This window comes from Branchiostoma floridae, chromosome 9 (genome assembly GCF_000003815.2).
Source record: "Branchiostoma floridae strain S238N-H82 chromosome 9, Bfl_VNyyK, whole genome shotgun sequence".
In the NCBI taxonomy this organism is placed as follows: domain Eukaryota; kingdom Metazoa; phylum Chordata; class Leptocardii; order Amphioxiformes; family Branchiostomatidae; genus Branchiostoma; species Branchiostoma floridae.
This window is the reverse complement of record NC_049987.1, coordinates 17,495,186-17,512,297: the sequence shown is the minus strand read 5'-3', so window position 1 is coordinate 17,512,297 and position 17,112 is coordinate 17,495,186. Positions and strand designations below refer to the sequence as shown.

At 39.5% G+C, this 17,112-nt stretch overlaps 1 protein-coding gene across 3 annotated transcripts in view; it reads left to right on the top strand.

The window, feature by feature from the left end:
• LOC118422682 (polyphosphoinositide phosphatase-like) overlaps positions 1-15,754 on the top strand; it is a 35,666-nt gene extending 19,912 nt beyond the window's left edge. For 2 of the 3 annotated variants that reach the window (XM_035830371.1, XM_035830373.1), the window contains 16 exons: positions 127-258; positions 2,141-2,241; positions 3,421-3,583; positions 4,025-4,122; positions 4,480-4,613; positions 6,618-6,751; positions 7,858-8,035; positions 9,214-9,380; positions 10,103-10,244; positions 10,649-10,707; positions 11,412-11,556; positions 12,142-12,219; positions 12,559-12,721; positions 13,416-13,504; positions 13,891-13,974; positions 14,632-15,754. In XM_035830371.1, the coding sequence (XP_035686264.1) occupies positions 127-258; positions 2,141-2,241; positions 3,421-3,583; positions 4,025-4,122; positions 4,480-4,613; positions 6,618-6,751; positions 7,858-8,035; positions 9,214-9,380; positions 10,103-10,244; positions 10,649-10,707; positions 11,412-11,556; positions 12,142-12,219; positions 12,559-12,721; positions 13,416-13,504; positions 13,891-13,974; positions 14,632-14,812 (2,048 nt within the window). In that variant the 3' untranslated portion in view covers positions 14,813-15,754. The remainder of the gene's footprint in view (positions 1-126; positions 259-2,140; positions 2,242-3,420; positions 3,584-4,024; positions 4,123-4,479; positions 4,614-6,617; positions 6,752-7,857; positions 8,036-9,213; positions 9,381-10,102; positions 10,245-10,648; positions 10,708-11,411; positions 11,557-12,141; positions 12,220-12,558; positions 12,722-13,415; positions 13,505-13,890; positions 13,975-14,631) is intronic. The other variant, XM_035830372.1, reaches the window with a different exon arrangement.
• The last annotated feature ends 1,358 nt before the right edge of the window (positions 15,755-17,112 follow it).

The following is a 17,112-nucleotide window of genomic DNA, read 5'->3' as shown; positions in this document are numbered from 1 at the left end:
TATGAAAGAGGCTTACGTCATTATGGTCAATGTTAAATACATATTAGCTTTTAATGCTCATTGATTTTTAATTTGTCTGTAGATTCAAATGAATGTGGCATTGTTTTGTGTTTATTTCCCGTCCAGGTCATATCTGTGGTGTCCAGAACTCACCAGAGTACAAATACGTGTGGAACAGCCACATGTTAGAGAAGTTTGAGGACAGAGTCCACCCAGACTGGAGAATGTCCATCATTCACGGCTTCTGTGCACAGTCTAGTATCCTTCAACCATCTATGAAATATTACTTGTATATAAGTCAGGTATTATGTCTTACTATTAGTGTATAGTGAAGTTGGAGTTACTCAAACCACAATAGTGTGACTTTGATAACATGTATTTTTGATTGGTTGTATAAATTATTGCCTTGATTCGCTCATGAAAGATGGAGGTATAGTTTCTACTATGTATATGTCACAGGGGAGATTGGAATCCAGGGGGATTCGGAATCCTCCTAGGGGAGATTGGAATTCCAATCTCCCCTAGGGGAGATCAGAATTCCAGTCTCCCCTAGGAGGATTCTGAATCCCCCTAGGGGAGATTGGAATTCTAATCTCCCCTAGGGGAAATTGGAATTCTTCTGTATTTCCAGTCTCCCCTAGGGGCATTCCAGATTCCCTAGGGGACATTGAAATTCTTCTGTCATTCTACTGCAATTCCAATCTCCCCTAGGAGAATCAAGAATTCTCCTAGCTAAGGAGAGATTGGAATTCTACCAGAACTATACTCAAGGATGTTACACTATTGTCACTTTTACAATTATACTGAAGGATACCAAACTTGTGTCACTTCTACAACGTTAACTACACTTAAGTCTGACTAGTGAAATGTACTGATCTGAATAGGTGTGAAACTGTAACATCTTGAAACTGTGATTGATATTTTGGCATTTTGGCACTTTGATCACTTTACAGTTGTTATTGTTCTTCCAAAGTTGCGAAATGATTCTATGTCAATGTTAACTACACTGAAATGTACTCAATAGCTGTTAATTTTGCCAAATTTTGAACTGCAGGTTTTGATTGGAATATGACCTCTAAAGTATGGAGTCACTAACTTATAATGGCATATGCAAATGTGCTAATTTACATATTGGTGACATTTGCATACCGTTATATAATTATGAGTTAGTGACTCAAATGATTCAGTCTACTTTCCAAAACAATTTCATCCATTCTGATTATTGGTAACATCAAAGATTGTCCTGGTAGAATTCTGGATTCTCCTCTATTACTAAATGTTTGAAAATATGATGTTTAATGAGCTATAGTATAGAATATAGTATAGGATAAGGTGCTATTGTACACTATAGAGAAGCATTCTTAACCTTAGATTGTCAGCAAAAATGATAAGTGTTAGATATGAAGCATAAGATATGATGATTTATTCTTAGAAATAATTATAAATCCTTTGTTGCATTGTTTGAAACTTTGAATCCATTCATGGTAGATTCAAAGATGATCCTGGTAGAATTCCAATCTCTCCTAGGAGTGATTGGAATCCCAGTAGAACTCCAGAAGGATTCTAATCTCCCCTAGGGGAGATTGGAATTCCAATCTCCCCTAGGAGGATTCCAGATTCTCCTAGGGGAGATTGGAATTCTGATCTCCCCTAGGGGAGATTGGAATTCCAATCTCCCCTAGGAGGATTCCGAATCCTCCTGGATTCCAATCTCCCCTGTGACATATACATGCATGTGTGTGTGTTTGTGTGTGTGTGTGTGTGTATTTGAATATCTTAAGAATCTCTGGATGGATAATCATTGCATTGATATTTGGGACATGGGTAGTTGTGTTTGCCTTGATGCACGGACCGTCGGTTATGTTTGATTTGGGGCCTCCTGGTGGCTGACACTATTACTGCAGCAAGAATTCTGTTTTGTTGTTGTTGTCCTGGTCATGTTGTAATTTTTTAAATGTATTTTCAATTGATGATTTTTGTGGTACTATGATAATTATCTAAAAGTACTGTACATGTATTTGATATTTCCTTCATTTGTTTAGACATTGAACAATGCTTTGTTTCTTATCCAAGTAAGCTGCCACATTCAATCTTGCCCACGTCCACTATTTGAAAGTTGAACCTTGATGAGTATTGTCAGATGTGTGTGTGTATGGCCGCCCCGTCTTCATCACTCTGATCGCTCGCCGCTCCATCCTCTTTGCTGGGACCAGGTTCTTAAAGAGGGGGGCAAACTGTGAGGTGAGTCCTTCAGAGATGTACAGTACAGGCTGCAAAATATGCATCAAATTTCGCTCAACATTGTGCAAAATTTTGCAGGAGCTGACGCAAAACTTTCGATGCATTCTGCAAAATTTTACATCGCGTAACATAAAATTATGCAGTGCGTTCTGCAAAATTTCTCAGGACGTTTTGTAAAACTTGATGCGTATTTCATGGCCTGTACTCTACGATGGGTGGTAAGGTTGTCTGGGGGATAGGGTGTTTGACTCATAATCTAAAGGTTCTGGTTTGAATCCCTAACAGGCCCCGATGTACATGTTGTCCACTAGAAAAGGCACTTATGAGTAGCAAATCTATATATAGGTATCTGTGGTTAGGGACGGATCTCAGATGGGACGAAAAGCCAGAAGTCCCATGTTTTAGACATTCAGTCACACCTCAAGCACTTTAAAATCCTACCACGCAGAGTACGGGCCCTTCCCTGAGTGAGTGGATAAAATTAATCTGTCTGGATATGCAGCTTGTATTTTACAGTCCAAACTTGGTGTGTTACACCAAGGCAGTTTATTAGTACAAGGTTTAAAATACAAAGAAACTCACATGGACTACATGCTGTAGTTTTGCTGTTATTATCAAAGGCTTAGAATATCACTTGCTACTAACTAAAGGCAAGAGCCATATCACTTAAGCACAAAAGTAAATGCTTACCATTAAATCTATTGTCATGTTCTCACTAAATCTCACTTAGTCTTAGCTGTCTTAGTTTATCATTTAAAGAAAAGTTAAACATAATGTAAACTAAGCTACAAATGTATGCTGTACAAAAATGTAGATCTATAGTAATGTATCTAATCACTAAATCGTTGACATGATTGTGTCATCCCTTTTCATAAAACAAGTGACTGTATACAATGACCCAATATACTGTAAATGCATTTAAGTTCGCGGGGATTTAATTTTGCGGCAGCAGGAAAAAAGACTTTTCGCGGTGGTTTTAAGTTCACGGTAACACCATAAACTGCAGTCTAATACCATAATAGAAAAATGTTCACGGTGGTTTTAAGTTCGCGGACATTTATCCACCGCAAACATTTCTGCATTTACAGTATTGTGACTCTGTGTTCTCAAGAGAACTAGACTGCTAATTTCATTAGTCCCTGTTGTAACTGAATAAGTATTGAACATGTCAATCATCAGGGTCAGGTAGCCAATGAGGTGGAGACGGAGCAGATAGTCCACGATGCCTCAGTGCTGTCGCTGGGCAGCGGACGGTATACCGCGTACGTGCAGATGAGGGGCTCCGTGCCGCTATACTGGTCACAGGACATCACCACCATGATGCCCAAACCTCCCATTGGCTGTAAGTAAAAAAAGACCTTTATTCAGTGAGGACACCTATCTTATATTCAAAGAACTGCAGCTGGTCAGAAGTATGTAGCACATAGCGTACACTTGTCATGTGATCATTGAAACTTTTGTCTTTTCAACAATGCACTACAAGCTTACAAGAAAACTTAGTGTTAGGTGTGTGTGAATATTGTTTGTTTTTGTTGGGGGGGGGGGGATTTGACATTGTGTGAGTGTGTGTTTTTTTCCAAAGTTTTCTGTGACTCTAGTTTTTCTATATCTGAAATAGACAGGTGAAATAATTTTATGTACATTCGAAATCTTGTGCCATTGTATTTGCTATTGAATGTACTGTTGAAGATAGCTTTTTGAATTGTTCAATCATTCTAGAATGTATGATTTATAATTGTATTGTATTAAATTACATGTCATAATACATAATTATGATTTTCAGTGGACTTAGCTGATCCATACACCTGTGTTGCTGGTCTACACTTCAACGACATGATGAAGAGATACGGAGCCCCAGTTATCATTCTCAACTTAGTGAAGGTACATGGAAGAGCTAAAAAAATATTGTTAACACATAATACTGTAAACATGTCTACATTCAACCATTTTCAGTACTGTAACATTAACAACTTCTTATCTGCTGTGTATATTTTGAACTTGAATATGAAATTGCAAGTACGGTTTAGATAGCTGTCAATCATAATCGAAACTTTAGAATTCATTCGCAAATTATAAAATTATTAATCACCGAATTTTTCCTACATTGTAATAGCCACGATTTCAGTTGCCTATCTGGTACCATCCTCCAGGCTGAAGTGCTACTTCTGGCAGCTAGGTGGCGCTGCAGTAAGCAAGCATGCCTGCCAGTAATGGACTAACCACCTGTTCTGTTTGCAGAAACGCGAGAAGAGAAAGCACGAGAGCGTGCTGACGGAAGAGCTGGTCTCCGCGATCAACTACCTGAACCAGTTCCTGCCTCCGCAGCACGCCATCCAGTACATCGCCTGGGATATGGCCAGGTTCACCAAGAGGTCAAGAGCGGCATGAATTGGGACAACCCCAGTCTTCATCTACCCTTTGTTTGGCATCATTTCCCAGAATGCAACTGACATTGCCCCCCTCCCCCCTTGCTCAACCACACTTTGTAGTTTTTGTGATTTTGTGTCTAAATTTGCAACATGTACCTTTTATGAACATTTTTGTTTACACATTGTTTGGCATAATTTCCCAGAATGCAACTGACATCGCCCCCCTCCCCCTCGCTGCATCCTTAACCCTCTCAACACGTCATAAAATTTTTTCCTGTATACCATATACGACATATAATTTCAGTCTATACAGGTGTCAATTAGTACTTTTTGTGTATTATTATTACAGCTGTTATGTAAGGAGTAGATTAGGAAAACTATATATTGCTGGAAAGCTTACAGAATGGCCTTTCCAAAACAAGCAAAATAAATATCATACCATCAATCTGAGGACAGCAATCGTCATGGAAACCACTCAAAAACACATTTGCATCACTCCCAAAAAAAGTTTCACAAAAGAAAATATTTGGCTAGGGGCTGAGTTTTTTGTGTCATTTATCATAAAACTATGTAGAAATACTCAACCATACATACACAATGCTGGTATGCTGTTAGAATGACCAAAAACTAAAAATCAAAGCATGATTTCAAATAAGTTCAGTGTTGACAAACAAATGTTACCCCAATAAACAGTTGTGCCCCCCTCCCCACACCTGTAGTTGTACTATTAAAATAATGAATATGCCTTGTGCTAAACGGCAAATTATTTTTCTGGATGTTCTCCACATATCAGGGAGTCAAATAAATCCATTTACTATGACTTGGGTAGAGAAACAGGTATCAGAGTATATAAAATGTCAATTTGGACCAGTGACCTATTTGACCTGACCTGGACCTCCTTCTGCCCCAAGAAAAACAACAAGGAAGCATGCATGTAGAACTCATTAGACACGGTGATATCAGCTCATTTGATCTCAACAAAAACAGCTGGGTGTTTGCCTTACTGTCCCTCAAGGATTTCCCTGTCTTCACTCCTGTAAGCCTCCAACAAAATTATCCACCAAACTGTCTCCATTTCTGCTAAATTTACTAAATAAACCTGTAGAAAACTGAAGCCAAAACACACGCTGGAGGCCTCAGAAACAGGGCTCAAATGCTAGATCCCTTCTGGTTGGTCAAAGATACAAGCATCCTGATTGGCAGACTCTGCCAAATTTCCCATTTCACAGTAGTCAGTTTGAATTTCCCGCCGGAATCAAACCTGAAGCCACGATCATGGCTTCTCGTGTCCTATGGGAAAGCCATGATAGTGGCTTCTCGTGCTGAGAGGGTTAAACTAATGTTTGCTCCCTACCCAACCCTACCCAACCCAACTCCACTTTATAACTTTTATAATTTTGTTGCAAAATTTGCAGCATGTACGTTTTATGTTTATGATGCAGCATGTTTCAATAATGTTTGCATGATGTTGTGCAACAGAAGTTAATGTCCCAATTCAAGCTTTAAGTTTGTGGATGTATGGCAAAATATTCCTGTCTTGCATGATGCTTTTGTTTGTTTCGTTGTCTAAAAAATCGCACAATGTCTTTCAAATTGGTACAAATATTGTAGCTGATAACGTTTACCAACATAATTCCCCAGGTTACATATATCTGCCACACTGAAAAAATACATTGTATATACATGTACTGTACATCCCCCAGTATATGTAATGCACTCCTGCATATCTACATTGTGTATATCAAGTGCTACACTAGAAATTGCACTGTTTTTCAAAGTGGCTAGTATATGTGATTCAGCAGACAAATTTTACATTAAACATAGATTGTAAATACGATTTCAATCATTTTATGCATGAAATATCCAATTAAAGATGTGCTATGAAGAGTTTATTGTCCACATGACAACTTTCATCAAATGATAAAAAAAAATTGTGAAAAAGAAAGTAGAATTGGTCTATGCCCCCCTCCCACCTATCTGACTGATTCTATTGTTTCCCCCTCACAGTAAGAATGTGAATGTGATGGAGAGACTAGGGGAGATAGCAGACCGTGTGGTGATGAAGACAGGCTTCTTCAAGAGTGGTCCCCATCTGTACTGCACCAAGCTCAGGCCAGAGGAAAAGTATAGTGAGATGCAAGGTACATAGTATACATGATATGCAATGTATGTGTGCACCAAGGACAGGTGTGTTTTCCTGTGTGTGAAAAGTGTTCAGTACCAGGGACAGGTGTGTTTGCCTATGTGTGGTTGTGTTCAGCGCCAAGGACAGGTGTGTTTACCTGTGTGTGGATGGTGTTCAGTACCAAGGACAGGTGTGTTTACCTGTGTGTGGTTGTGTCCAGCGCCAAGGACAGGTGTGTTTGTGTGTGGATGGTGTTCAGCACCAGGGACAAGTGTGTTTACCTGTGTGTCGATGGTGTTCAGCACCAGGGACAAGTGTGTTTACCTGTGTGTCGATGGTGTTCAGCACCAAGGACAGATGTGTTTACCTGTGTGTGGATGGTGTTCAGTACCAAGGACAGGTGTGTTTACCTGTGTGTGGTTGTGTTCAGCGCCAAGGACAGGTGTGTTTGTGTGTGGATGGTGTTCAGCACCAAGGACAGATGTGTTTACCTGTATTTGGATGGTGTTCAGCACCAATGACAGGTATGTTTTCCTGTTTGTGGATGATATTCAGCACAAAGGACAGGTGTCTTTGCCTGGTATGGATGGTGTTCAGTACCAAGGACACAGTTTTTTGCCTATTAGTGGATGGTGTTCAGTACTAAGGACAGGTGTGTTTGCCTGTGTTCTTCTTTGATAATCAGTTTTCAAGTGGCATGACTAAGTGTTAACATCGCTGTAATTTGCCAAGAACAAAATATCTTTCAACACTGTAATTGGCAGAAAGTGTTCAATTTCGCTGCTTGATTTTAGAATTTTGACAGCATGTAGCTATAATACTAAAAATTCCATACACATGGTTTTGTACATTACTATATACGTGTATAATAGAATTTGTTAAGATACCAGCCAGTGTGTAATAAAATCAATGTTGCCCAATTTCATGAATTCAAATCACAGGTGTAACAGACCAATCTAATTCCACACAAACTCAACATGAATCATTATACACTAAGTATGCTGTCTCTCTCACACAGAGGTGTTGCAAACAAATCAGACCTGCCTAACTTTATCATCCCACCTCAAGGTGTAGCAGACAAATCAGACCTGCCTGACTTTCTCGCCCCCCCCCTCCCCTCAGGTGTAACAGAGGAGTCCGGTCGCCGCCAGACGGGAGTACTGAGGACTAACTGTGTGGACTGTCTGGACCGTACCAACACAGCGCAGTTTGTGACGGGGAAGGTGGCCCTGGCGTTCCAACTGTACTCACTAGGGGTGCTGGAGGATCCGAAATTAGAATTTGACACGGATGCAATAAGGTAACAATCTGATAATTACTGTTCTTTTACCAAATTACGTTTGAATCTTACCATATTCAAGAAACAGATTGAATAGATTGAAATTCTACATTGAAATTTGGCAAGATTTATTTGTATGTCATGGTGCAAAATGTTTTTTCGAAAAGATCTTTTTATTAATCTAAATTTTCAATGATTGTATGACGATTATAGCTCTCAGGGTTCCTATCAATAATTATGATATTGTCTTTTTTGTTGTTTATTAATAATGTTTACATAACTTAAAGGGGCATTCCACTCCAGAAGGGAGTATTGTTTTCCAATAGATAATGTGTCAATGAATACATAATCAGCCGAATTTTGTGGAATTCACCTTGGGATGAATTACGTGATGTGTGTTTTATAAAACAATAATGACACATACTAAACCCATGCAGACCCTACCCATGCATTCCCTATACGCATAGAAACTTTGTTTATCGTACATATTTTCGGAATAAATGAGGTACGCTAAGCACACCGAGAAGGCAAATTGCTCATAAGATAGCAAAGAATACAAGAACAAGACGAGATTTCTTAGCGAACCTGAAATTAGTTTTGTAACCTTACCTAAAAGTTTTGCATTGTATTCAGCCATAGGATTAATTCAATTAGAGGGTACTTGGGGAGTTTAGTAGAACATTGAATGCTTTTGAGGCATGTGGAGCAACTGGGTACTTTATCGTATAATGTGAAGTATTATGCAGTTATCACTTCCTAAAATTTATATCTACCGGAAAATAACACTCCCGTGTGGAGTGGAATGCCCCTTTAAGACATGCTACCTAACAGTCATATTTTAAAAGGTAAACTTAAGGTAGTCCCATTGCCTTTTTGAGGCCGTAGGGGCAGTGGGTTGTTATGCACAGCCAATCCCTCTCCTTCCACTGCCTTTTACCTACCCAAACCCTAAATCAGTTAGTACCCATTTTTAGTGAGTGGAGTGGAGTAAGGAAAGTCATGTTAACTGCCTTACCTAAGGGCACAACATCAGTTGCATGTCACAGGATTTGGACCCTGTACCTCCTGGTTATGGGCCAAATACCCTAACCGTTACAACAGCACAATGCCACGCAAGGACATTTTCTACTGTTACAATAATTTGTGATTTTTAAGAATTTTTGATATGTTCTAAATGTAACAACTTCTTCTGTTGACAGAGTATTTGAGGAACTGTATGAAGACATGGGTGACACCCTGGCCCTGCAGTACGGGGGGTCCCAACTGGTCCACAGCATCCAGTCTTACCGCAAACTGACTCCATGGACCTCCCACTCACGGGACATCATGCAGACTCTCTCCAGATACTACAGCAATGCTTTCTCAGGTAGGTTTAACCTTTATGCTGCTAAGGTAGTCTTTTAAACTGACTCCATGGACCTCCCACTCACGGGACATCATGCAGACTCTCTCCAGATACTACAGCAATGCTTTCTCAGGTAGGTTTAATCTCCGTACTAATAAGGTAGTCGTTTAAACTGACTCCATGGACCTCCCACTCACGAGACATCATGCAGACTCTCTCCAGATACTACAGCAATGCTTTCTCAGGTAGGTTTAACCTTTATGCTGCTAAGTTAGTCTTTTATCACTATGAACTGACTCCATGGACCTCCCACTCACGGGACATCATGCAGACTCTCTCCAGATACTACAGCAATACTTTCTCAGGTAGGTTTAACCTTTGTGCTGCTAAGGTAGTCATTTATCACATTAAACTGACTCCATGGACCTCCCACTCACGGGACATCATGCAGACTCTCTCCAGATACTACAGCAATACTTTCTCAGGTAGGTTTAACCTTTGTGCTGCTAAGGTAGTCATTTATCACATTAAACTGACTCCATGGACCTCCCACTCACGGGACATCATGCAGACTCTCTCCAGATACTACAGCAATACTTTCTCAGGTATGTCTAACCTTTTATCTCTTTAAACTGTCACTATTGCTGGATCAAGTCCATCGGCCAATTAACAGTTGTATTTATTGTGGAAGGGTATTGATTGATAGCTGGATTGATGATCGTTATGTCTATGCCATTTTATAGATGCTGAGAAGCAGAGTGCGATAAACCTGTTCCTGGGTGTGTTTCTGCCCCACGAGGGGCATGCCAACCTGTGGGACCTGCCCACAGACTACTACCTGCACCACACCTACTCCAGGGGGGACTTCCCCAGGATCAGAAGGAGGTACAGTTCAATAATGCTCCACTCCTGAGGTGTCGCCAAAAATTAGAAGTATATGTAGAGGTGTTCTTTAGGAGGTACAGTTTGATAATGCCCCCACTCCTGAGGTGTCGCCAAAAATAATAAGTACTTGTAGAGTTGTTTTTTTAGGAGGTACAGTTTGATAATGCCGCACTCCTGAGGTGTCGCCAAAAATAAGAAGTGCATGTAGAGTTGTTTTTTTAGGAGGTACAGTTCAATAATACCCCACTCCCAAGGTGTCGCCAAAAAATAAGGTGTTGTTTTAGTGTTTTACCTTTGAAAAAAGAAATATCATAATGGCTTAAATGAAATGCTGGGAAAGGTACACAGTGCCTTTATTTATGAAAGAATAACGCTAATATTTTGATTTTTTTTTCACACAACAGTTACACACAGTGGTGGGAGCTTCCCGTTCTTCGAGCCTTGCCCTTACCACAAGATGAAGGTAATGGAATTGAAAATCAAGTGTCATTTAAGTGTCATTTGTATGGAAAAGATTCGTCCACAACATACAACTTCATACTCACCATGATCTAACTCTTTTTCATTGAGCATTTCTTGTTTACGTAGTGGATGATATTATTTGCTGCTGTCAATGACTTTGAGTTTGCAGAATTTTTTCAACACCTGTCCTTTGTTCTGAACACCATCCACACACAGGCTAACACACCTGGCCTTGGTGCTGAACACCATCCGCACACAGGCAAACACACCTGGCCTTGGTGCTGAACATCATCCATACACAGGTAAATACACCTGTCCCTGGTGCTGAACACCATCCACACACAGGTGTATTAAACACACCTGTACTTGGTGCTAAACACCATCAATACACAGGCAAACACACCTGGCCTTGGTGCTGAACACCATCGACACACAGGCAAACACACCTGGCCTTGGTATTGAACACCATCCACACACAGGTGTATTAAACACACCTGTACTTGGTGCTGAACACCATCAATACACAGGCAAACACACCTGTCCTTGGTGTTGAACACCATCCACACTGGTAAACACACCTGTCCCTGGTGCTGAACACCATCCATACACAGGCAAACACACCTGTATAATTGTACTAGTAATTGCTTGTTTGCAGTACTTTGCTTTCCTTGAAAGAACAAATCTTTTTATCTCTATCTTGACCAGTGTCCAGAGACCACAGAGACGGTCAGGTTGTCCACTGGGGAAGTAAGGACGATGAGCGATTGGACGAGTTCTCAGAGTACTACCGACCCTTCCAGCTGACCATGTTCGAGGACCTGTTTGTCAGCAACATGCCGCATTCTATCAAGTAAGCAATGACATTTCTTTCTTCTGCAAGATGAATTTGAAAAGCATTGTTGAAGACAAAGCAGGTAAATGTCACAGGTTGAGCGTAAATTAAGTGCTTTTGCTAAATAAGAAGTCCTTATTAGCCTGGTACTTTAAAGGCATTTAACTTTGCGGAAATTTACTTTTGCGACAGCGAAAAAAATGGAGTGTTCGCGGTGGTTTTAAGTTCGTGGTAGCGCCATAGACTGTAGTCACATACTATATTGGAAAATGTTCCATGTGGTTTTATGTTTGCGGTGAAGTGGGAACCCCGAAAACCACTTCATCCATAGATGCTTCTTAAAACCTCCATAAGGTTGAAAATACTTATTTCCCTCCCCATTACCTATGCCGAGAAGGTTAAATATGTTTTGGGGAGCTTCATGTGTGTGTGTGTGTGTGTGCTGTAAAGTGTAAAGTGGATGATCTCGATATTTAGTATGTTGGGAGGTCTTGATAAGACCTTGCTGCATTGTGAAAAAATCTACTGCTTGCTGCAGTCTGTAATTGGAATTTATGTGTATTTCAGAAATATTTTAATGGAAATTTCGTTTTATTTTGATAGGGACTTCATGCCAAATCCCAGTGACCCCAAGTCAGACCCTTGTCCCTTTGCTGTCAGGAAAACTACTGGGAAGTTTGGGTGAGTTCTTTTAAATCTTCCATCAATTCCTCTAGCTTTAAAACTTTGTATTGCGATAAAACAGTGCTTTTTAGATCTTTATCAATGATGCAGTCATTGTACATTCAGATCATTGATTCATTCATTCCTTGAATTTCATTCATACATTCATTCATTCCTGCTGTTTCACTAATTGTAAATGACTTGTCTTTATTTCAGTAGGAGGCAAAACCAAGTTTGAAAAAGTCTATAGTACAATATAAATGTGTTATGTGTTATGATTTCACAGTAAGAAATTAGTGCAAAAATAAACCCACTGCAAGTATTTTAAGATTTACAGTACATATGTATTTTTACCAGGTTTGGGAGTGGCAGAAAGGCCATTGGTGCGACCCCTCCCACCTCCGCGGCGCCAGAAGACAACAGCTCGTCGGAGAGCGATGTGTCCAGCGAGGACGATCTGACGTCCTCGGCCACGCCCATCAGTCCACTGTCCTCCAGCTCCACCCACGTCTCCTTCAAGGTCAGGGTCATATGTTGTTCGCATCCATCTGTCTCATAAGACAATGGCAGGCAGACTTACCGTCTGCCTGGCCTGCACATGACTTTTTAAGGGGAAGGAGGAATGTGCACATCCTTCTCCACCCTCTTGTCTACTGGTGCACTAACATGGGCAATAACTGCATGACACATGTGCGATGGCCCCAGCAGATGCAGGTTTGTTGTTTGGAGTTTTTGTCTGCTAGGAGGACTTCCGACCAAGGATATAAGGGGTTCCTCCTACTTCTGACTCGTGTATAGCGGTTGCGTCATGCCCGAACATGCCCCTAAGGCCTGCCACTGCCACAAAGGCCTGTTACTGCCATTATGTACAGCGGAGAAAACCATAGAGTTGGCTTTACAATCTGTGTGTATAGTCCATTCGGTACAGTGCTTATATCAGAAAATTTTTATAAGGACGCACACCCAGATTATTTGGGGTCTTAATTATAATATATAGAGGCTGCGCACCCTCAAGTCTAACAACTGTCTGTTCCAAGAAATACTTCTGTAATAAGTCAGTAGCAGAAAAGTCATGGATGAGAATGAATGATGTCCTTCTAGCTGAAGAACAACTATATGAAAAACAGTCTGCAGGCTGATTTTAGCTTCTTACAAATAAACAAACTTTAGGTTTAAACAAATATTATCTTTTTTTTGTTGCCCATACCATGCAGGACTTGTTCCAAACCATGAAGGAGACCTATGGTGTTTCCATCAACAATATGGAGGCCATGGAAAGGAAGGACCTTTCTGTGTACAGGAGGTATGGTGTGGGTGTCATTACTATGTTTTTGGAGTCTTTTTCCTTCGTCACATCTTCAAGTTGAACATGCCTCTAATGGTACTCATTGTTGTATAGTCTTTTGTAATACTGCAGTCGATTCTAGGCCTGTTTCAATGCACAGTTCTTGCATGTCATGTAGGATAATAATTTCTTCTTGATCAATATGTTTTTTGTTGAATATTTATCATTTTCTTCTTATCCTTTGTATGCCTTTAATGTTCATTGTACATGTCTGCCTCCAATACCTTTTTTCTGCAATTTCATCTACATTTTACTCAACGTCATTGTGTACATTAAATGTACTTTTTAAAAGAAAAGAAATTTCGCCAGCACAAAATCCCTATTTTGTGATGTCACCCATGTAGATACGTAATGATTGGACTGAATGCGTCCAAGCAGTTCACTGACCCAAAAGGAGTTCCTCGGGCAAGGAAGACATTAACTGAGTTGTAAGTACTGAGTTATTATCATCTTAAAAACTCTATTTATATATCCATTTTTTATCTTAATTATGAAATTATGAACTTAAGCTGACTTGGACAACAAGAATAAATTTGAGCCTGTGACATTAGTAATAGAGAATACAACACAGTGTATTCCATATCACCCTAGGTACCAGCCCAACTGTAGGTATGATCGAGAAAACACGCATTTCAATGCAAATGTGCCAAGAGTTGAGCAAATTCGGTGTCCTTGAACAAAAAAAATGTAACAAGAACACAGTCCCAACATTCAAATCCGGTATTCAGATTTTCGACATGCATGCTAAGTGCGTTTAAATAACTCTAAGGAAACTTGTCTGATAACAGTAGAACCTTGTGTGATAACTCAACCTCGTGTGATAACCCAAGTTATCACCCATCCGGAAAGCCTGTATGGAACAATATGATGGCTCAGATAGGACATAAAGGTAGCTATAGAGTATAAAAGGACTCACCACAATTACATTTGATATGCAATAAGCAACGAAGCAAAAAAGGTACCTAAAAGCATTGGAGACGACAGCAGTGAAAGTAGTCCCCACAAAAATAACTAATCTGAACAGTAGTAGTAGTAGTAGTAGTTACTGTTACAGTAGTATCCTTTAAAATTGTTTTGTCTTCCAGTTATCCCACCAGTGCATTCAAGATTGACAGCTCCAGAGAAGTCATCCCTCCCACTGTGGACAAACGGTCCAAGAAAGTTTACGAGGAGTACTTAGAACTGGGGAAGACGGGTCATACCAAACCCATCACCAGGGAGGACTTTGAAGTGTACAGAGGGTACGTCAGCAAAAAGTACAAGTAAAACTAGGAAAACTTCTTAGCTTTATGCAACTGTTGCAAATGTGTATTGTTACAAAAACTGTAAACTAAAATTAGTCTTGTTATGTACACAACGGTATTATCATTAAGGTTATGTGCTTGTACTAAATGTATGATATAGTTTATCTTGAATGTAATATGTAGTATGTTGTAAATGGTACTATATATGTGCAATAATATCTCTATACTAGAGTGTATTTTAGGTTAAGACAGTTGCAAGATGAACAAGACAATAAAGAATATTGTTAGAGTCAGAAAGGGATGGGATAGAGATGTTTTAGTCTCGAAAAGTTTTTACAAGAACTTCATGTCAAAGAATGAATTTTGCTCAAAAACTAGAATAAGGTTTGTTGACATTGAGCTTGCAAAACCACGAGATTTGATTGCACTGAATGATGTAAAATTGCAGTAGTAGTGTACTCTCCAAGCAGAGGTTGGTGGGAAAAATCGTGACCTTTTCCTTTCATAATTTTTTTCGACCGGCCTTCGCACTGTGGGAAAAATACATGAAAGGAAAAGGTCATGATTTTTCCCACCAACCTGTGCTTGGAGAGTAGCAGTAGTGTACGTTATACATAAATTTGTATCTGTAAATTACATGTTTAAATTTGTGATATATTGCAAATATACGTTTCCAATTACACAAGTTACACTTCCAGTATTAGGAAACCCGACAACAAGCTAATGAGGTTCGAATATGCCAAGTTGCAGTTGCATCAGACATGTTATGTATGGGGAGAATGACAGATAATTCTAATGGTATAGCTTTGTTCAGCTGTACTAAAAAATGTTGAAGGAAGCATTATATTATGTCATGAGGAACAAAGATCTGCATTGTATAGACTCCGAGATACATATAGAATGTCTACCTTGGCTTTCTCCTTGCGTGCAGTATGAAATAAAGGTAACATTTCGTAGAACTCAACCTTCGTGAAATGGGCTAGGGTGTGGTGGTTGGAGGGTGTTTGTTATAGACATCTCAGGGGCTAGCCTTACAGAAAATGATACGTTCGATTGGCAAAAATTCTCGGAATTCTACAACTTTTTCGCGCCAATGTAGCTGTATCATCCCTTTGAAGTGGAATAGTTTGCGTTGACAGATTGTCATGGTATTTGGAATACAGATAGCTTTTGTCATGGGCCGTGAGCGAGCGAGTAAGATAGCTTTGGAGATGCCTTACATAATCAATTTTTATCATGCAGATCAGGGGCTAATTTGCATAAATAATGAGGACAGTTTATATTAATAATAATAACTAGGTGTATTTTGCCAGCCAGTAGGTACCCAAATTATACGCCTACTTCATTTCATAAAAGCAGATACTCAAAGATAAGACACATTAGTCAATTCCAAGTCACCATGAGGGTTTTAGATGATATTTGTAATAAGTCTGAATTATGTTGAATAAAAGAATATCTAAGCCACAATAATTGATTTTTTTTTAGATTGACTAAGAAAATATTCATCTATTTGAATTCATTTGAATAGTTTAGAAACATTTTGAAAGTAACTGTACAAAATATTTTTTAGAATAATTGTGAAACCTCTGTGTGATTCTTTCACATTTAAACTTTGCCAAATGGTAAAATTAGTTTATTGCCCCCATAAAAGTAAGCCCTGTTGTAAAGTAAGTCACTGACGAAGGAAAATGGATTCTTTCCGAAACGTCTGACCGTTTCAAAACCATATCCAGTTGCTTGAGTAACTATTTTTGGCGTATCTTATTACAGTCAAACCTGTCTATAGCGGCCACTCAAGGGACCGGACAAATTTGGCCACTATAGACAGGTGGCCTCTGTATAGAGGTGGCAACTTATAGATAAAATACCCAAGGGACCGACAAAAAGTGGCCACTATGGACAGGTGGCCCCTCTGTAGAGGTGGCCCCTAATACAGGTTTGACTGTACCTGGATGTCTAACCTACATCGACGTAAGCCCTGTTGTTGCCTCTGTATATTTTTAGATTTCACTGCTGGGCACTGGTGGATCCTTTGTGGTGGGTCATTGTTGCATTGACACCCAACCATACTTTGCAAGGATGGGTGAATTGCTATCTTTCCAGCCCACTGACCCATTTACAAAATGTTACAAAAAATGGTAAATAATGGTAGAATGCTGTTATCATTATTTAGAAACCATTAGAAGTATCTAATTCCACACCATGAATATTTCCAAATTATTTTACAGGACCGGGGAAATATTTATGAAATTGAAATAATGTTAATTCTAGGCATATAATTACAAAACTTTAAAAATCAATTCTAAACAATGACAACAAACA